This window comes from Xenopus laevis, chromosome 9_10L, assembly GCF_017654675.1.
Source record: "Xenopus laevis strain J_2021 chromosome 9_10L, Xenopus_laevis_v10.1, whole genome shotgun sequence".
Lineage (NCBI taxonomy): Eukaryota > Metazoa > Chordata > Amphibia > Anura > Pipidae > Xenopus > Xenopus laevis.
The window spans coordinates 57,687,251-57,709,495 of NC_054387.1; the positions used below are offsets into that span (position 1 = coordinate 57,687,251).

The 22,245-nt window shown below is 43.6% G+C and overlaps 1 protein-coding gene across 8 annotated transcripts in view; it reads left to right on the plus strand.

The window, feature by feature from the left end:
• Positions 1 to 22,245, plus strand: part of kalrn.L (kalirin RhoGEF kinase L homeolog) — a 172,859-nt gene that overhangs the window by 127,635 nt on the left and 22,979 nt on the right. For 6 of the 8 annotated variants that reach the window (XM_041575441.1, XM_041575435.1, XM_041575436.1 and 3 more), the window contains 11 exons: positions 9,953 to 10,224; positions 11,580 to 11,681; positions 14,621 to 14,710; positions 15,220 to 15,350; positions 16,198 to 16,264; positions 16,435 to 16,538; positions 18,154 to 18,223; positions 18,733 to 18,819; positions 19,486 to 19,578; positions 19,726 to 19,776; positions 21,319 to 21,396. In XM_041575441.1, coding sequence (XP_041431375.1) covers positions 9,953 to 10,224; positions 11,580 to 11,681; positions 14,621 to 14,710; positions 15,220 to 15,350; positions 16,198 to 16,264; positions 16,435 to 16,538; positions 18,154 to 18,223; positions 18,733 to 18,819; positions 19,486 to 19,578; positions 19,726 to 19,776; positions 21,319 to 21,396 — 1,145 coding nt within the window. 8 annotated transcript variants of the gene reach the window in all.

Consider the following 22,245-nt stretch of genomic DNA (forward strand, 5'->3'; position numbering starts at 1 on the left):
AATAGAGTGTGCACTCACTGCATGGGGGGGGGCAGACTGGGTATTTGCTCCCTTAGTACCTGTACCCCTTTAGCATCTATACACCCACAGCTGGGGCACAAGAGGGCACATGAGTGGATAAGGCTTGCCATTTGCTACTTTTGGCCCTTGCACTCTCACAGCTGGAGCCCAGGAGATTAAGTTAATAGATCAGGCCCAGCATTCCTCCGTCTGTGTCCTGCTTTGATGTGCGCTTCTCCCCAGTGGCTTCTTTTCCTCACGCCATCAGATTTCCTCATCACACAGGGGCTGCTTTCTATTAGCCAGCGATTACGCCCCACCAGTCTTTTATTGCTCACGACTGCAAGCTCTAAAGTTCCCTACAGATTAAAGAGAAAACCAACCCTTCAATTCACTTTAAGTAAGTTGCTGCTGGTCTTTTTTCATGTGTGTATTTTTATCTAATCCATCAGTGTCAGAGGGGGCATTGGGAGGTATAGTTCAATACACGAATGACTTAATCCTGGGCCTATAGTCTTCCAGTTTGTGTAAACACAATGGTTGGTGTCATGGTGCAAGAACAAGCCACAGCTCACAGCTAAACAAACTCACTAGATGTTTGTTTAGGGAAAACCCATCTGAAAAATGTATTTTTTTGTATGTAGCAGCACACTTTCCCTTTATAATAATAGATGTATTTATATAGCACTGAGCAGTTCTTAACTGGCAGAAAAGAAGCACTCGTGCAACGGCTTTATCACAATTACCGGGCAGCAGGAATGGGTTCCCAAAGTGATGCTAGTGTAGAGCTCAGTGTTGTACACTGGTGAAATAATGAATTCACAAGCTTTCTGTAGGGCTGTGGAAGCCAGTAGGAATCCTGGGAAGGAAAGTTGGGCACATTGTACAATAACACTATCAGCACTTGTGCCCCTGCATCTCTTTGTATGAGGGTCTCTGGGAAGAAACCTGTGTCCCCTCCAGCCTCTCTCCGCTTGAGATGTTCTGCCCTGCTGTGAGCGCTTGTGCCCTTGTGAAATTCATATTGTTCTCATCAGTGAGTGCAGCTGTTTCCTCCCCAGCTGGGATGGATTTACTCCTGGCTGTTACTCTCATTCACCCAGTCAGGTGTGCGCCCCCGCTAAATCTATAACTGCCATGCAGTTAAACCTAACTGTTTCTTTCCTTACTGAATAATTGCAAGCTCTTCAGAACAGAAACCCCATTACTACTGTGTACTAAATTGGCACCACTTATACACTGTATCCTGCTCATCTGTATTTATTAAACCCCTCTGTATTATTACACTGCTTTGCTCTGTAAGCACCACTAAGCCCTGGCGAGCATTATAAATTCACATACACAGTTACCATAGTAACCAGACAGTTATAAAGGGAATTGTAGGTCAAGTACAGGATTGTTAGCCAGTGTCTAATCATGATAAGCCACATGCAAGTGCAGAGAGAGTGAAATTATAGCTCCTCTACTCATACTATACACACTATTGTCCAATTATTGCCATTTCTGTGAGGCCTAGACATCTATCCCAAGAACATCTTACTAACTTACCCATGGAGGACTTATCTCAATAATACTACATACTGGGGTTTGGGGCCAGGGCTACATTATGACAGATTGCAGATCAGCAGGTAGAACAGGCAGCTGGTATCTGTTGGGGCAATAGAGAATGACAGGTAGGTGGTCAGACCTGTTCCGCCACATTCCAGTTTCTCCCCATGACAAAAAAGAATGAGGAAACCGCAGCCCCAGTGCTGGGAATTCTACCCTTGTCATTCAGGAATTTTCTTACCAGTGACTGAGCTTTGCCCGGGGAATAGGAGAAGGGAAACTCACTATTATTGTGAGGACCCGGCAGGGTATGAAAGCTTTCCCTCTGGGAGGGAAGTTTCGCTGTATTGTGTCAGGGAAAGGGCAGTAAAGCAAACATAAGTTCATGCTGAGAATATCCCTAACCTGATGCGTTGCATTGCCTGTATCTTTATGGTGACTGCCACCAACCACTGTCCAAAACTGTGTTTTTGGGACCCGTTGATTTTTAAGTACATTGGTGCAATGCACTGGCCTATGGATTGTAGCAAATGGAAAAGCTATAGAGCCCCTCTGCTGCTAGAAAGAAGAAGGAAAGGTTCTCTTCTTAGTATTAAGGTTATAATGGGTTAATATCAGCCCTATTAATAAACAAACCCCTCTTGCCACATTGTTTCAGTTTTAATCCACATCTGCGGCTGCTTAACTCTTGAGTAAGCGAAAGCGGCTTAGCGCCAGATATGTGCAAAGGTGCCAGGAATTAGTATTAGTGTCACGGAGCCTCGTTATTAAATTATCCCCTTTGCACTAAACCCTTTAATGGGATTATTCTGATTAGAGGATTGTATTTTGAGATGGAATAATATCTGATTTACCCTCTGATTTCAGTTTAAATTTCATGTTTAAAATATTTCTATTTCATTTTTATGCACCAATGGCACAGTTACTCCTAAAAAGTCCTCTGTAACGAAATATATCCAGTTTCATGAAATTATATATTTTAAAACCACTGCAGAATTGTTTGTTTTGCTTTGATAACATTACAGTTCAGCCAAGTAATTCTATTAACAGCTCAGAATCCTGCACTGATATCAACAATTGGCTTCAGATGCCTGCCCACTGTGACAGAATGCGCTGTTATACAGATAGCTAGAATCTCAGCCATAAAGCAGGTCAGGACTACTGCTTACTTTGGGGATCATACAGGATCTGTGACGCTGTGACAGAATGCGCTGTTATACAGATAGCTAGAATCTCAGCCATAAAGCAGAACAGGACTGCTGCTTACAATGGGGATCATACAGGATCTGTGACAATGTGACAGAATGCTCTGTTATACAGATCTCAGCCATAAAGCATGGCAGGACTGTTTGAATTTTAAATATTTATTTTAATATCCGTCTGATGTGTTTGCACCTGAATTGCTGCAGCAGGATGGACATGTATTGAAATGACTAGAAATTCTGCAAATTCAGCACTCTTCTGAATATATGAACTGCCCCCCCTGTGATTATCCTCCCCCTCCCTGTGCAAGTCAATATTTATTTTCTCCCCCCTGATTTTAATCTTCGTCCCTATGGGGGCAGAGCAGATCCAAGAGGGCAGATGGCAAGGGGATCAGTAGGATTCTGCTTGTCCATCATCAGCTCCCTGTAAAAACTACAAAGGAGTAAGAGGAGCCAGCGTGGCCTAATGAGGAGCAGACCTGGGCGAGTTCCTCCAGTTTATCTCTGTGACTTGTGTAATCTCTGCCATGTGTGTGCAGCAACAGCAGCATTCTGTGTATATGTTTATATGTACTATATCTATAATATATACAGGAGATCTGAAGTTGAGTCTTCCCTAACCAGTCCCAAATGTAACCCCCCCCCCCCCGGGGTCCTGGCACCGCTCCTGTCCCTGTTTGGACTCTGACCTGATTATTATCTATTTAGAGAAAAATACAGTCAAACTTTCCCACCTGTGAGCAAAGCATTTGCCTCCCCCTTCTTCAAGGACAAGTTAAAAAAAATGTTAAATATTATATAGTATTCCCATGGTTGGTACAATTGTGTGTTTGCTTAAGCTAAACAAGCTGCTGTGTAGCCCGTTGCAATTCTGTATTTCTGTCCAATGCTGCCACAGGGTCTGCATCCTCAAATCCCCCCAACACCACCACTGATCCCCATCCCTCCTCTGGCCAGTGATGGGGGGACTTTGGGCTGTAGCTGCTCATTTTGTAGCTGAGTTGGCCCCAACACACCTAGGGGCCAATTCATTAACTTCAAGTGAAGGATTTGAAGTAAAAAAACTTCGAATTTCGAAGTGTTTTTTGGGCTACTTCAACCATCGAATGGGCTACTTCGACCTTCGCCTACAACTTCGACTTCGAATTGAAGGATTCAAACTAAAAATCGTTCGACTATTCGACCATTCGATAGTCGAAGTACTGTCTCTTTAAGAAAAAACTTCGACCCCCTAGTTCACCATCTAAAACCTACCGAACCCAATGTTAGCCTACGGGGAAGGTCCCCATAGGCTTGCCTAAATTTTTTTGGTCGAAGGATAATCCTTCGATCGTTGGATTAAAATCCTTCGTATTGTTCAATTCGAAAAATTTAATCGGAACGGTTATTCCTTTGATCGTTCGATCACAGTTTTTGTGCTAAAATCCTTCGACTTCAATATTCGAAGTCGAAGGATTTTAATTCCCAGTCGAATATTGAGGGTTAATTAAGCCTCGATATTCGACCCTTGTTGAATTTGCCCTCTAGTGTCAGTAAATTTAGCAAAAACTTTCCCAAAATAGAAGCCTGAATAATCTGGATCATAATCTGTTCTATTACCTTCCCAGCAACATGTGGACCCAAAAGTGCTAAACATTGTACTTTCCTTTCCTCATTTTAATTCTGAATCTTTTGCATAAATTGACAAAGCAGAATGGTGGCTTTGCACCTGCACATGTAACAGTAGTGAGCCATTAAGTAGCAGTGCAGAATGCAGATTCAGACTGTTCCCTGTCTTTGTGCCCACGGCTGTTCTTTGGCACTGCAGCTTTTCATTGTGACTGAATGTGAAAATGATTTACAGCCAAACTTGTGCACATACAGACCTGTTTCTTCTGAACAGAAGCATTGAAGTTTAATAGATTAAGTATTTTACTGCCTCACCATTACCTTGAGTCCAGTTTCACCATGCTGTGGCTTGAAAGGAGCATTGACATCCCAAATTTCATCCCCAAACCCTGGTTAGAAGGCTCTGCACGGATAAGTGTCTTTTTCACTGCAAGGCTAGGGAGGGTTCCTTTTCCCTATTATCCACTAAAGTGTTTCCCAAGGAATCACTGCACCCCCCCCCCAAAGAAGAGCTAGTCACCTGCATAAATGCAAACACTCTTATTGGTTGCCAATAAAGTCAGATAACTTTTTGTCTAAATGTCCTCAGTTTGTCTAATGAGCTCTGCATTCATTCTCACTCACTCGGTTACATACCTGCTGGGAGCAATAGAAATTCTGTGGAATAAGATGTTCTGCAAATGTTTGTTGTTCTGAGAATGTCAGAGGTTCATTGTGACAGCAATCCACAGTGCACTACCACAGCAAAGATTTGGTTGTACTGTTCCTTTAAGAGAATCTGATAAGAGCACGCTTGTGCTCCTGGGTACTAGTATGGTATCAAACCTAAATGCAAATGTGATATAAGGTTTAGTGCATTTGGGCATTAACAAGGGTTAACTTTCTCTAGAAACCATGTAATATAGTGCAGAGAAGGGGTTTGGGGGAAATTAACTAGAGTAGTTGTACCTGCATGGTCATGTGACTGTCTGGTTACAGCACAGCAGTCCCGCCTTGCTTTATGGCAGGGTTTCTAGATGAGTTACTTCTTCTCTACTATGCTATTTACTAAACTGAGGATGTCAGGGGCAGATTCATCAAAATGTGAGTAAATAAAAACTCATCCATTTATTCATTCCTATGGGATGTTTAGAATTGTATTTATCAATATGTCGATAGTTAGAACTCACCAGTGGTGTAACTATAGAGACACCACAGTTGCAGGAGGGCCTGTGGAACATCCTCCTCCCCAGCCCCTCTCTTACTGGCGAGGAAGGGAGACGCAAGTTGGGGAGGGATGAGGCGGAGTCAGGGCAGGACATGGGTGGACGTGGGAGGGATGTGGGCGGGAGGATTGGGATAGGAGTGCACTGGGCCTCTCTGAAGGTTTTTTTGCAGGGGGCCCGGCGCACTTTAGTTACACCACTTGAACTCATTTGATAAATACGATATAAAAATCCCATAGGAATGAATAGAATGTGGGTGAGTTTTTATTTATTAAGCTCTAAACTCACATTTTAATAAATCTGCCCCTTAGCTGAGGTAGAGCAAACAAAACCCTGTCTTAAGCTGGCCATAGATGTTGAGATTTTTAAAAGATCCGATCCTCATCGTGAGACCACTATTTTCTGGGAACGATCATACAAATTGACCATCAACTAAAAAGACCAATTTGCCAGGAAAACAAAGGGGAGCTGCCTGCTTGGCCCTGCAAACATAGAGAGATTGCACTGGGGCCGACAGATTTTTTGACCTGGCCGATCAATTTCCTGACAGATGTCGGCCGAAAAATCATAAAATGTACGATCGTTTGAATCCCACTAACCGCACGATAATTTCAAAGGATTGGTCGGACTTCGATAAAATCGGTCGTTTGGCAAGAAGAATCGTCGCGTCTATGGGGAGCTTAACCCTATGCTGTTCTCTGCAGATGCCTGGGAGGGAAATAAGTTAGAGAGATAATGAAGTTTAGTTGAAGCTTAACAATAAAAACCAAATATTTTTACATTCATGTATATAACCCAAACCTGTCATGTGACAGATAACTAAGCAAGCTCATCACAGAGTCTCTGCAAGTTATGTACATAACTATGTCACTGGGGATTCATTTGTATTAACCTGCTGCCGATGTGTGCAATGAGCTGGAAACAAAAACAACAGTTTCAGTGTAAATATTCAGTGGAAAGGGTCACAACCAACATGTTCAGGGCAGCTGATAACTTTACCCGTCCTGTTGACTATTTGCCCCACTGGCTAGAAGGGCAGAACTGAACTGCTGTTGGCAGGTGGAACTGTAGCAGGAAGGTCAACAGACATTGCTGGTTCTCCCCAACCAGTCCATAAACCTGGAATCACCTGCACAATGAAAGGAACAAAAGGTAAATAAATGCTGCACACAGTTGCTTGTACTGGAGTCCTGGTTGCTGTGAGAGGCAATGCGACTGTCTCTCATTTGCTGTCACTTGTCACTGCTGCTAATTCAATGCAAACTGCATGCTGCTGGGAGAGCAACTGCTTGTTGCTATGCTACCTGCAGAAGTTACCATTTTTGCCCTTCAGCACTGGGGTACTCCAGTGTACATTGGCCCTATTGTATGAGAAAGGGCCCCATGACAAGCAGATTATTATAGGCTGAATGTTCCTGCCTTTCACTCAGAATGATGCTGCTTTACATAATATTACACATAGTTCTAAGTAGCATTTTTACTCTGGAAAGAATTGCCCTTTAAATCCTGACAGTGATGGGGGGTGACATTGTTAAGCTTGATGAAAGGACAATACCCTCTTTCTCCGGTATCTGCCTTCCTGCTGGATGGTTCCAGCTTAGTTTAGCCAATCAGTAACCTCTCTGGCCAGGCAACACTATAACTGCCCATTCATTACCCCTCCCTATGGGTCACACCACACAATACCCCAAATAATCAAAGGGGCAGCAAGACTTTCTCATGACACAGGGATCTCACTGAAACATTCATCTGTCCTGTTGGGGGGGGGGCAGAAGCTTTATGGAAATAGAACATTCAGTATCGATGTGAGAGGGAAGTCTGTCTGTCTGCCAAGGCCCCCACAAGCATTCCATAAATAAATGACTCCTGATTGTTTAATAAATCATATTCCTGTGTCTTTTCCTGCTAGACATTCAGCCCACTGTTACATCAGTTGTTGGCTCCTCATGGCAGTTCCATAACCTGACTGCCCTTACAGTAAAGAACCCTTCCTATGCTGATGGTGAAATGTTATTTCTTCCCTCTCCAATGAATTACTCATTCCCCCTTTATGGTAGGAAATTTCATAACCTGACTGCCCTTACAGTAAATCAACCCTTCCAATGCTGATATCCTTTTAATTGGTCATTCATTATAGCCCTTTTTTGGGTCTGGCCACACGAGCAGATTCGGGGAGATGTCGCCCCAGCAACAAATCTCCTCTTCTTCGTGGGCACAATCTCCCCAGAACTGCCTTCCTCCTGCCCTCCGCTGGCTAAAATGAAAATCGCCTGGGGGAAGGCACACGTGGCGCTTCAGTTTCCGAAGTTGCCCGAAGTTTCCTCGTGAGGAAAACGAAGCGCTGCGTGTTTACTTCCCCAGGTGATTTTCATTTTAGCCGGCAGAGGGCAGGGGGAAGGCAGTTTGGGGAGATTGTGCCCACGAAGAAGAGGAGATTTGTCGCTGGGGGAGATTGTTACCCCGAAGAAGAGGAGATTTGTCGCTGGGGCACTAATGTCCCCGAATCTGCTCGTGTGGCCAGACCCTGAGTTAATCGACTAATGGCCTCTTTTTCGGGGCGACAATCTCAACGAACTCCCTTCCCCCAGCCTTGCACCTGCTAAAATGAAAAATTGCCTCGTGGACGACTTCGGAAATCGAAGCGCAGCGAGTGCATTGCCGCAGGCAATTTTCATTTTAGCAGGGGTTAGGCAGTTCGGGGAGATTGTCACCCTGAAGAAGAGGCGATTAGTCGCCAGGCAACTAAATCTCCCCAAATGTGCCTGTTTGCTAAAGCCCTTAGGCATCTGGTTTTTCAAGCTTGTCCTTGAATATTTACTTTTCTCTGAACTTATCTAGACTCTCCTGTGTGTTTACATAGATAGGTACCCAGAACTGCACTCATGCAGAACATGTGATCCTAGCAAAACTTTATACACAGGCAGATTATTATGAATCCTTTGAATCAATTGGCATCTTATTTACAGCAACAGCCTTTGCCATGGCTGATACATTTCACACTATTATTTGCTTCATTGTCATTATATAGCTATACCTTTACCTTTAACTACATGGAACTTCATTTGCTATGTCTGCCCATTCCACCATAGTCCCCAAGGCTTTCTGTAGTGAACAAATGCCAAACTTTCTCATGTGCAGATATGACCTCCTTGATCTGAAGGTCTTCCAAGCACCATGATTTAGCCCAGGGCAGTCCTGAGTTGCAGCTCTCGGAAGGGTTTGGGATCGTTGAAAATGGGGTGGCGGTGCAGGGCACATTTAGGTGTAATGGGTGTGTGGTTAGGGCATAGCTGGGGTGCTGGTTTGCATTTTCAAATATTGGCAGATATCCATTTCCAGTGTCATTAAGGGTGAAGCTGCTCAGGAAGGCTCTTGGAATATGGCAATGCCGTTTCACACATGCTAGTGTGCAAGTCCTCACATATGCACGGAATGATTAGGGATTAATTTTGTGTGTTACAATTGCTGTTAATATGTGCTCTGCAATGTGAGGTGCCTAATGAATTCCATCAGAAACTTAGTGGAGATGTCTGGCTGCTGGGATGGGATTTGGCTTTTCAGGAACTAAAGGAATCCACTTTTCCTGTGCTGTTTGGGGGAATAGTGTGTGAATCTGGATGGGTTCTGGCTCAACATTATTGGGTGTATTTTGCACACACTGCCAGGATCAGTCCTTCAGCAAATCCCAAAGATTCAGCTCAGCCTGTCGCCATTAAACTTGCCAAGCCCTATATAAAAATATTTTTTTTGTCTGTGGGTAAGTGGCCTTGCCAGAAAAGGAGTGTGATTTATTGTGAAATAAAGTGAGATGTCACACTGTCTGTCACTGAACTAGTAAATATATATAGAGAGAAGCTGGAGCTGCCATATTGTTTCCCTTAAAATTGTGCCTTCACTTTCACTACTGTTACTTTAAGAGTGAGTCGTGGGCAGGACACTGTAAAGGAGATCTCAGGTTTCATCTTCCCACCAGGCACCAGCCTTTACCCTCCTTGCCTGCCCCTGGCAGCTTGTCCTCTCAGCTGTTACTGTGTCCTGGTTATCAGTAGAACTGAGTTATCTGTCACAGGGTTTACTGGAAAAAGGGGAGTAGCAAGTGACTTCAGCAGAAGGAGGGAAGCCAGAGAGATGTTGGTGGGCTTTGGTTCTCCTGTTCTGTAGCAATTAACCATTTCCCTCCCACGGCAATGAGGTACAGGCTCAGGTTGGCTCTGTTACCGCCATAGTATCAGTATAGTATCTTGCACTTCCAGAGCAATGATTTACAGGTCCAGATAGGGGAGCGAAACAAGGACAGAAATCCTGTAATTATAAATGTATATATGTGAATGAACACTTCTTTGTGATCATGTGTTCTGACCCGCTCTCTGTTCCCTTCTTCTTTAGATTCATTTTCTGTCTCCACTGCGGAAAATGGAGCGAAATCAGAGTCCGTGGCGAATCTGCAGCCCCAGGCCTCCTTGAATTCCATCCATAGTTCCCCAGGTCCCAAACGTTCCACCAACACCCTAAAAAAGTGGCTGACGAGTCCTGTAAGGCGGCTGAACAGTGGGAAGGCAGACAGCAACATCAAGAAGCAAAAGAAAAGAGAAGGGCGGAACCTTGGTTCCCCCAGAGCTGGTGATGAGACCACCCCACAGGGTGACAGCGCAGATGAGGTAGGTATGAGGAGGGGGTGGGAATCAATATCCCATAAGGCATAAGGTCCCTTAATACTGCAGTCATAAATCTTCCCCAAATAACCTTGGGGGCATTTGGTACTGATAGAGTTTATTTCTGTTGATTTGAACCATAAACTATGTAACATCGAATGAAGTAGTTACATTTGGCAATCAATGATTTCCTCATGGGAAAGTGTATTTCCTGCTGCTCATGTCACTTACTCAACTTCCTTTCTGGCAATTGCACAGCAGCCCTGTCTTGCTTTATGGCACGAAGTTTACATCAAAGCACTAGTTGCACAGGCTCTGAACGTTATTTGAATTCAGTGTCGGACTGGCCCACCGGGATATCATGAAAACTCCCGGTGGGCCTCTTGCTTCTATCCATTTGGCCTATTTCATGGCAATTCCCTATTTCTTTATGTCAACAAAGAGGCTTAATAATGGAAAAATGGAGAATAGTATGTAGAGAAAAGAGTCTAGGAGAATAAAGGGGTTGAGTGAGGAGAGGAGGTATAATAGGGTGGAAAGATTTTTTGGTGGGCCCCTGATATCCTAGTCCAACACTGTTTGAATTTACAGCACTGCCATCTAGTGATGCTTATGACTGACTGGCTAGCAGAGTCAGAGGAGAGACAGAAAGTTTTAAATGCATCCATTTCCAAATAACTGGAAGTAACCCTTTAGATCTACAATATCAGTAGTATTTAAGTGATATTAATTATATGGTGACCTCATCTAATATATGCATTTGGCAGACCTCTCTTTCTAGTTGTGTCAAATAGAAAAGCTGCTCTGTTCCATGACTAGTGACCGTGTATGTGTTGGCTCAGAGGGGAGAGTGGGAGTTACAGTATGGGGGTGGGGCAGATGGAGGATATTTCCTACAGGACAATGAGGGTTATTCATATCTCTATACCAGGCTGGTCAGGAGGTTATCACACAGAAACTACAGCTGAGTTCATGTGAATAGGGACAATAAAATGTTAATGACAGGCTCCAATGAGAAGCCGGGAGTTCCTCTCCTTATTATATGCCTTCATGTACTGGGGAGATGAGGATAACTTCCTTCCTCTGAGTCACTGAGATTATTACTTTGTATCTAATGCACTTGTGTTTGTTACTGTGACATCACTGGAAGCTACTGGGCACCACAGCAAAACATTTTAGCCTCCCAAAACTTAGATTATTTAACATATTGCAAGTTACACTTCACTGACATTGGAGAAAGTCTGGCTCTACTGTCTGTGTCGTGGGGTCCCAGCTGGTGGGTGTCAGTTTCCATTATTCACCTCTGTGTCTCAGATGTGACTTGGGCTGTCCCCAAATTGACTATTTCTTTGACGTTTCAGAAGGGGAAGAAGGGATGGGACGAGGAGGCTGACGATGAATCCCACACACCGCTCCCTCCACCAATGAAGATCTTTGATAATGACCCCACTCCTGATGACAAGGTATGAAGGCCACATTATAAATCTAATAATCACTGTGTACCAAGACTCAACCCAGCAGATGTTATGTATAGCTGTTGCTACACTCAGTAGGCCAGCTCTTGGTAAAGGAAAGGAAAGTTTGTTGAAGGAAGATGCTGATCAACATGAGGACGCCCCTACTGTAACATATGACTGCATGTGCTGTGGGTGTATTGGTGAATTATTTGGTTTATGTTTGTATCCATATATCATAAAGTTAGGTGCCATCACTGCAGCTTAGGTTGAAAAAGACACAAGTTCAGCCCCGCTAGGACCTTATTTAAAGTGATTTAGCGAAATGTCTCAAAATGATAATTTGGGTAGGAAAGAGATTGTGTCCGGAATTCCATGCAGTGACCCAAGATTCATCTCAATTATGGTTTTGTTTTGAGTAATATTCAGCTCTCCAGAATTGACTCCCAGTCCAGACCTTGTCGGCCTTCACCTTGGGCTGCACAGTGCACCTATTTCTTCCCCAGTGTTCCCGACCTGATGATAAAAATTTGTGCATATGCACAAATGAAGGGGAGGGGACAGGGGTGAGGCAGTGGGCCTAGGGGCGCCTCACTATCCAGCTCTGACTTTGTGCTTTAACCCATCTTAGATAAATGGGACTTAGTGTGTTACATATCATTTGGGAGCTCATAGGCTGTCCATTCAGTGATGGCAGAACTGCTGTTCTGCGGCAACTAAGGCAGGAAGGCTCAGAAGGAATGTGAGTAATTGTAAGACACTCCCTCGCTCTATGTAATGACTTTTCTCCAACTACCTTATCAGTTTGTCCTCATGATACCAACAGCCTCTTGAGTCATATCCCTGCTCAGAGGGTACAGAAATGTCCTCGGTCCTGTAAGTCATAATGCAGAACCCACTGCTAATCTACCGCTCACCCTAAAATACTTCTTCAGAATTGGTTGCTCCTTCCCTTTCTAGGATACTTTTCCATACAATAAAACTAAGCAAAGTTACCAAACAATACCCTCTGCCTACCTATAAACTTGACTGCCTCTCAGAGAGAACTGTTTCAGTCCAAAATCCTTATGTACGATTAGCCCTCGGCGGAACTGCTTGAGTATCGGGCTATTCTGATGAGCATTTATCCAGATTTTGCCTCTGTCCCCAAGGCAGCTGGTATTTAATCTCCTCTACAAAATAATATATTTAACCTTTAACCAATGTGGATCTTTTATGGGCTGCGTTGGGGCTCTGAGACCCGTTCTCTTCAGAGAGAATAGCTGCAGCTTTTACATTTCCTTCCAAGGGATTTTCTCAGTGCTGAGTTAAATGGATTTGCTTGGGATTTAGGAACAGTACTTTTCTGGCTGTACTGTGGAACAGAACAATACAGATTATGTAAATCTGTACAGTGACCTGCTCGGTTTAGTTGAGACAAAGGAGGGTGCCAGCACCTCTATGGTGTGGGGGTGCCAGTATCAATAATGTCTATGCCATGGTCTCTAGTTACTACAGAACTAACCATTCTACCCTATGCCAGGGTTCTCTCTAGCTTTACCAGGGCCCAGGAAAAATTGACATTCTGTGGCCATTCAGTTACATAGTAGAACAGAAATGGGACAAGTCTGGCCAGAAAGCAAAACATTTGAACACACATGGCTTTAACCTCAGTCCCCTCATGCATTGAGGAATACAGCCTGTTAGGGTGCCAGTTCCGTCTCCTTCATTGACAAGGTCATATAGATGTATTATTATAACCTTGGAATCGTAGATTAAAAGCATTATTTCTGGGCTATATTTGCCCTTCAGCAAAATGAACCTGACAAAGTCCTTTGGGACTTTCCTTGGCAGGTACCAAGTGCCTAAAATCCAAGAAACATTAGTCAGGTTAATTAACTAACAAGAATAATGTCTTTGTTCCACCAGTATCACCTGAGTGCAGGTAATTTAGTGTCTTATGCACTGGATCAAATCATACACCCACTTTCCCTTGAATTTGATGCAACCTGTTTGACCTCCTAAAGGGGGACTAATGCCTGTAATACAAAATATTTGTTAATCATTTCCAGCCCCCCCACCCCAGGTCATTTTGCTTTTCTTCTTGTTCCAGAGGGTCACCGGATACAATTTAGTATCATTAAGTCTAAATTATAGTTGGTCCTCTCCTTATTAATTACACAGCATGGGGCATTACTCGCTACTGGAACTTATTTCCATTGTTTATGAGCAAACTGCAAAGGAATGTGGAAATGATATCCGCTGGGTCATACTGATACCAGCACCTCTCCTCCCACAGGACATCCAAATCTACAATACACAACTAACAGGGACAATCATCTTATATCTGCTTTCTAGTGGGATGTAGCCCATACTTATGAACCTATGACTAAGGGATAACTCCCGAAACGCGTTAGGTTTTTACAGCAGTAACTTCAATAAACCCATTTTCAGAAGTGCCGTCTGCCTGTCGAGTCTTGTAGCGTTCACAGTGGGGACACTGTTTGACTGAGCACCTGGTTTGAGGGGAGAGCGGTGAGCAGTTGCGGTCTCTTTTTGTTCTTTTATCTGTAGCCCATACTTAACCTGGGGTCACCATCACCTACCTAAGAGGAAACTTTTCAGATGTAACCCTTGGGGGCCATCCAGCAATTAGCTTTTCTAATGGTAGCCCCAAGAATTCTCTCTCTGATTATCTGCTTTTGCGGTAGAATCTGTTTCACAGAAAGGGTTAAATTTAAGATTCATTGTTGCACGCATTCCGCTTCTTCCCAAATCTGTGCCCATCACTAACCCTGCTGACAGTTTGCTCCTTGCCTGTAGGCTGAATATTTGTTCCCCACTAATTGTTTTTCCTCATTTCTTTTCTCTAATGCCCCTCCTTCACCACTGAATCCTCCTGTCTCTTGCCCTCTCTCTGCTGTGCTTCCTGCTCACCTGCTTTCCCTTTATGTGCCCTGGCCTACCAGTCCTTGCTTGTGGTCCGGCAGAGCTCAGCTGAGGTGCCCAGTGCGGCTGAACTGGTCACTGCCATAGAGAATTTGGTCAGGAACAAGATGGTAAGTGCTTTGGGAATGGCAAAGGATTAACCCTTTTAGCACCAGGCGGAACTAATCTGCTTGCTATTCTGTGTCCTGCTGTGTCTTGTCTCTGTGCAGTTAAATGATGTATCATTGCACATAAACCAGTAATATCTCAAAATATAAGAACTATATTAGGAGAATTTCTTCTTTTGACATATTCAGATTTGTTTTCTTTCTGTTAATGTTTTTATGAAAATTCTGGTAAAGTAAATTCAGTATTCCCAGTATTTAGTGCAATTAAGCAGGAACATCCTTTGCTTTTAGCCTGTACAGAGAGATACCAAAACACTATGTCAGCATAGGCACAATTCAGCAGGAACAGCCCCTTATTTTGCTCATAGACAGTACAGAGAGATTCCATAAAACTATGGCAGCCTAGGCATTTCCCTGTATTAAGCACAATTCAGCAGGAACAGCTATGTCTGCTCATTATCATTTCTTCGGCTGCATCTAACATAAGGCCAACATTATTTTTAATTTTGCAGACAATTGATGGAGGGTCTTACCGTGGCCCACAGAACATAAATGAAGGCTATGTGAATGAGGGATTGGCCCCCTCGCCGGCTCCCAGGAACCATGAAGAGGAGCAAAAAGCCAAAGCACTCAGGGGCAGGATGTAAGTTTCCCCAACAGATAATCAGATTACCATAAAAGGCCCACATATTTATACATAGGTTTTATTTAATTTGCATTGTATGTTAAATATTCTGTTTCCAAATTTACTCTGTATACTTTTCCTTATTGCCTGACCCACTACATTGTCTCTTGGCGCAACCAAATGGTTCATGCTGTCTCACCCCTACAGGGACTGTTTCTATCTAATAACAGCTGTTGGTTACTGCAGGGCAAAACTGATTGATTGGCTGATAGAAACCAGCAATATAACACTTACTTAGTAATTCCTTGCTCCCATTATTTACCACCTACCTCTTACCTTTAGGTTACCTACTGTTACCAGACAGACTCCTGCATTATAAACCCAAATCTCTTCTTACCCTTTCAACTAGCGGGCCATAAATAAGGAACTTGTGGTGCTGTAAATTACCTCTATTCCCTGCAGAGTTTCCAGCCTCTCTGTGAACAATAGGACTTTTCTTCTAGATGATAAATAATAAAGCTCTTCTGTTATCACTGGGGTAAAACACTGGCAGCATTGTGAGCTGTGCGTGTGCCCTCTGTTCTTGGCTGTGCAGCTGCTGCAGCACCTCTGGCTTAAGTACAGAGTCGCCCAAATATTACCATACTTCAACCCAGAACCCTTAAACTGCCAACAGGTGCCCTAATACTGCTCTGTCCCCTCTGACACCCACATATAACAGCCTAGAACCCTTTCACTGCCAATAAACCACAAACCAGCACCCATAAACTGTGTCAAACACCTGAATACCACACCCAGCATATAACTACCTTGGTGCTACATATACTCAGAGCACATTGTGACCCATTTGCATATCTATCCTCAGGTTCGTATTGAATGAACTGGTGCAGACAGAGAAGGATTATGTCAGGGATCTTGGGTTTGTGGTAGAGGTAAGTGACCTGAACTGGTACATGGGCAAACTGAAGGCCCCTCCTTTTTACTCTCTGCTTCCCCAGTTGGGAATTGGGCATGGGAATCCCATTTGACATGAGTGACTGAGCCTTGGCATGCAGCTAGGTCTGTGTGTCCGTCTCACACTATCTCTCTCTCTGCTTTACAGACGTACATTCCCAAGATAGAAGAGAGAGGGACCCCAGATGATATGAACGGAAAAGACAAGATCGTATTTGGCAACATTCACCAGATCTATGATTGGCACAAGGAGTGAGTGTGGGGAAACCATGAGACAATTTCATAGAGATTTGTCCCCGTGTACCTTTTTGCCCTCTCTCAGGGTCACATCTTTTTTGGGCACAACTATAATAAGTTTCATTGTCACACGGAGTGTTGAGTAGTGTTGTCAGTAATTCCTGTTAAATCTGGACACATCTTAAAATCTTGTGGCAAAACTAACAGTGTCTGTAAGTACAGACTACACTGTTTTCTGGGCAGCCATGCAAAAGGTATTGAAATGAGCTGTAATATAGTTTTTCATCTCCAGTTTATTTAGCCTTAAAGCTGTTTTTGAAGTTAAATCTCTAACACCCAAAGACTGTTGGACCCATTTGCAGAATTTTCTGGCCATCAACCAATCTTGGCTGACTGGTTCCATTGTGCAAAATCCAAACGTGCCATCTCCACCCTCAAAGAATTGTTATCATTAGTAATTTCCCAAATGTCCCTGCAAACACAAGCTGGGAGGGCAGGGCACAAGCACACATTGTGGTTCTGTAAGGGTTAACGTGGTCAGGGAAGGGGTTAAAAAATAAATGCCTCTTTTCATATTCCTCTCTAATATCCTTCTCACTGGCTCCAGAGAACAATCAGCGTCTGTTCCTCCCGATCCTGAATTTCAACATCTATTAATTCAAAGAGATTATCACCTCGTCCTCCCAGAGCCTTCTGTGCTGTGTGCTGCCCCCCTGCAGCCACCTCCCCAGTATCCTAGATATGACTGGAACGTCACGCGCTCTAACCGCAGACTTTCTTTTTATCTCATCCAACAAGAAACTGCCAACAAAAATCTCAAATTAGAAAATGTCATCAAAATATTTTTGTTATATAAATTCCTTAACCAACTCAACCCCCGTCTCAAGTAATAATATTTCCCACTAAGCACATGCCATCAATCACCCTGCTATAGTTCCAGGGGTACCCAGGGCACAAATAAGGACTCAAAATCTCACCCTAACTGGCCTTCAGACTGGGCCCCCTTAGCTCAAAACAAGGTTACAGATATATAGAAACACTGGATAACACTCACCCTGCAATAGTTCCAGGGGTACCCAGGGCAGAAATTAGCACTCACTCCAAATCTCACCCTAACTGGCCTTCAGACTGGACCCCCTTAGCTCATGAGTGGAACTGACAACTGAGATCAGTGGGGTAGTCTGCTGGAGGCATGATTATAGCAAGAGCAATAAATCCTATCAAAGGTGGCCATAAAAGATCTTTCCAAGAAAGATCATTCGTTTCAATACACAGGTGTAGAGCTGAATCGTCAGATATACAGGTAGATATACAGGTAGAAGCAATAGAATTCTACCTGTATCTGACGATTCAGCACTAACAATGGACGATGTTTGGATGCCTTCAAAGGCGCCCAATCAAAATTTTCTGTCCAGCCCGATCGATGAGCCAACCGATATTCAAGTCTTCTGTCGACATCGGTTGGCTCTTTTCCCACCATACACGCACCGAATATCATATGAAAATTTGTTTCATACAATATTATCTGTGCGTCTAGGGCCACCTTTACCCACTGTGCCTACCCTATGGCACTTAATACCTCATTCTATCCCAGGTCTGTAATAGAAAGTTGCTGATTTTTATTTTACAGCTTTTACATGGGAGAACTTGAAAAATGCCTTCTGGAGCCAGAAAGGTTGGCACAGTTATTTATAAAGCATGTGAGTATTTCCAATCACAATGCTATTTGTTGTTTTTTATATGTTTATTGTTTATATGGTTTCCCCTTTTATGGACTATTTTTTGTGTTTCACCCAGGAAAAATGAATCTCACACCTGTCATATTTACGCTGCCCCTTCCCTATCTACCTAACAAACTCAAACGTATTCCTTTCCCATACAGCTTTATGTCTGTCCCATCTAGTCTGTCCTTTCTCCTATCTACCTAAAGACCTCAGACTTATCTTCTCAGTATGGCCTTATGTCTGTCCCATCTAGTCTGCCCCTTCCCCTTTTTACCTAAAGACCTCAGGCGTATCCCCCCCCAATACGAGCTTGTGTCTGTCCCATCTAGTCTGCCCCTTCCCCTATCTACCTAAACTGCTCTGGCTAATTCCCTGTTTCTACCCTCGTACCTCCTGGCTTCTCCCTTGAGTTGATTGCCCACATAGCAGCTCCATCTAAGCTAATATCAGAGAAACACCCAATTGATGCTTGTGTTCTTGTTTAGGAGAGGAAACTGCACATGTATGTGGTTTATTGCCAAAACAAACCTCGCTCGGAGTTTGTGGTTGCTGAATATGACTCCTTCTTTGAGGTAAGGAAAGTCATTTCTCTTTTCTTTGCAGTAATCCTACTAGTTTTATACCACACACCCCAGTTTATTTCCCTGCACAGTCTGTTAATCTGCCCATAGTGCTCAGTGTGTTCCCCTGTAAGTGGGGTTTAAAAAAAAAAAACCCCTAAAAGAAACTAACAGTACTGTCATGCTTCATGGCATGGACAGACTCTGGATAGGAATAAAAGCATTATATTAAAGGTGTTGTTTGCCTTTGGGTTAACTTTTAGTATAATGTTGGGAGTGATATTCTCAGACAATTTGCAATTGGTTTTAATTTTTTATTGAGTTATTTAGCTTTTTATTCAGTAACTCTGCGGTTTGCAATTTTAGCAATCTGGTTGCTAGGGTGCAACTTACCCCCATTTGAAAGCTGCAACGAGTCAGAAGAAAAAGGCAAACAATTCAAAAACTATAAAAATGAAAAAAATGAAGACCAACTGAAAAGTTGCTTAGCATTAGCCATTCAATAACATACTAAAAGTTAATTCAAATGTCAACTGCCCCTTGAAAAGGTACCTGCTGGAAGTATCTGGTAAGAGTAGTGATGGCACCAGAGCAGAATTTGACTGGCTATTATGGTAGGAATGGTTCAGGAAAGAAGAGTTAAAGGCCTAGTACTGATGTTCTTCCTGCCTTTTCCAGGATCTCATGCAGGAAGTGAACTCGAGATTTACTGTTAGTGCTTTTCTTATCAAGCCAATCCAAAGGATAACCAAGTACCAACTCCTGCTAAAGGTAAGCAGTACAAGTGTTCTTGACTTGCCCCTTGTAAACTTCCATCAGAGTACTCTAGTCCCACCCACTGCTTGAGTCACAGACTTCCTACTCCCCCCCCCGCCCCATTAGCTGATGTTTAACTCTTGCCTTTCATTGGTGTTTCAGGACTTCCTTAAGTACAGTCAGAAGGCTGGTTTGGAGTGTTCGGAAATCGAGGTACAGCATTCCCATGGATATGGTTGAAATTAGGTTAAATAAAGACATAACATTTTATTCCTTGTATTAAAGCATTTTGTAAAGTTAAATTTCTAACTTGTTTGGATCTCCGAACCAGAGGCACTGGGTTGGTCTTGGAGCTAAACCTTCTTTAACTTTGAGAAATTGCTCATTAATTGGCTGTCTTGAGCTGCACTGTTTCAGGAGTCAGAAGCAGCAGTGGAGAGAGTAGGCACAGCTTTTAATAGCAATTATATATACACATAACTATATAATTAGTGTATATTGGGACATTGCTTAGAATTACAATTTCATTGTTCAAAATAACAATAAATGTTTTGGTGGAGTTCCCATTTATTAGTAATGACTCCAGTTGCATAAACACCAGCATAGTCTGCAGCATGCACAGGGGTGGTTGTGAGACAGACATGCATCATGGGTGCCTAGATTTAAAGTGATATTCTTCCTCTCCCTAGCTGCACTTGAATATAGGTTTTGGGTGGCGAAGCTTTAGATTTGGCTCATCTCTCGGCTGTAGTAGTGAGAGCTGTGCATATTATAATATGGTTTTGCTTATTAATTACCATCTCATTTGCTTGTTATAGCTGTTCTGTGCCTTATCTCCTGACTCTAATCAGTTGTTGTACTTGTGCCCTGTTTGGGTGTTTCCTCTCCTGTGCAAATATGCTGCTCTCGAGTTAGACTCCTCCTTCTGCGCAGAGTAAAATAATCCAAATAATACTTTTTATTCCAATGTATTTTTTATTGATATGTACATCAGCAAGTGGATAATGATCTTAGCAGGGAATAAAATTCTCATTATCTGGTGTTCCTGGGTTGCTCTCTATCCCATGGTCAGGCAGGAACCCCCTTTTTAAGTGAATCCAATCCCTCCCAGAATTTACCCAGGTACACAGTTCTGGTTCATTTACCCAGGGCCTACTCCCATATGATCATGGGAAAGAGAGCAGCCCAGGAGCAGGAAGTACAGAGAAACAGTATACCATACAAGTAAAGGTACAAAGATTTGATTCAATTATTAGGGCCTTATGATCCTTATGAAAGTGGATCCTCCGCAGGAGAATAATTCCGCTGCTCCACTTGCCTTTTTAACAGCAAGCGAATTTCGGTGTGAAATGCAAAATGTCTTTGCCTTTATTTGTATCAGTCACTGTACAGGGTTAATGCCCTCAGGGTGAATGTTCTCAGATGACCAGTGGTTGCTATTTTGGTAGAAACCACTTAGAACTTTATTTACCCAGATGGGCATGGCTGGGTACGGGCAGAACGTGGCATAGCATATTCTTAGGTCACTGGGCTCTATTTATAAGACAAATAAAGCACTTGGTGCTACACAAACCCACAGCAGCTGGGTTGGATTTGCCTAATTACAGGTCCTTCATGGAATCGCCAGATTTGAGCCAGTTACACAAACCACATTTCTATAAAGAGTATAATGATAATATCAACCCCCCCCCCTTCCAAGACCCCAAAACAATCCCTGGATTATCTGACGTGTTGTATCGTGTTGTTGTGTCACAGAAAGCCGTGGAATTAATGTGCCTTGTACCAAAACGCTGCAACGACATGATGAACCTGGGCCGCCTGCAGGGATTCGAGGTAATTATGCACCACTTTCTCCTAACCCAAAAACGTGCTGCGCACATTGTCGACCATGGAAAAATATGCACTGTGAATTATTATGGGGTCTAAGAATTCAGGTACCAATATCCCACTGCTTTATCAATCATAACAGAGACAAATGGCGGGAGGAGAAATTAAGTGATTGCCCCCTAGGGGCCACGGTGTCATAAATAGCTGCTGGAACAGTGACCCATTCATTTCATGACTGTTGCTCTACAGTTCATAGCACAGTGACCCCAGCATTTAATGGTACAGTGACCCCAGCATTTCTTGGCAGGGCCAGATTTATAAACTGTGCGCCCATAGGCCACTCAACCAGCTCCACCCCCACACTCCACTCGCACCCGACCCTCTCCCCCTGCACCCGACCCTCTCCCCCCCTGCACCCGACCTACTCTCGACTTGCTCCCCCATACCTGACTTGCTCATCTTGCGCAGCCCCACTGCTCACCTCCATTGCTAGTTCCTCGGTTGCCATCGCTTGGGACTATATGCAGTCAGGAGATTCAAACTGCCAAATCTCCCGCTCAGTCCAAAGATCAAATGCGGCCAGCAGCCTGTTTCTTGGTACAGTGACCCCAGCATTTCATGGTACAGATACCCCAGCATTGCATGATACAGTGACCCTAGCTTTTCATGGCACAGAAACCCCAGCATTTCTTGGTACAGTGACCCCAGCATTTCATGGCACAGAGACCCCAGCATTTCATGGCACAGAGACCCCAGCATTCACTCTGCCCCTGGTTGTCATCAGAGCTGGTCTTCTGGGGGTTCAATGTAGGGGCAGCTGCACTAGTTTCCTTCAGAGAATGTAAGCAACTTGGA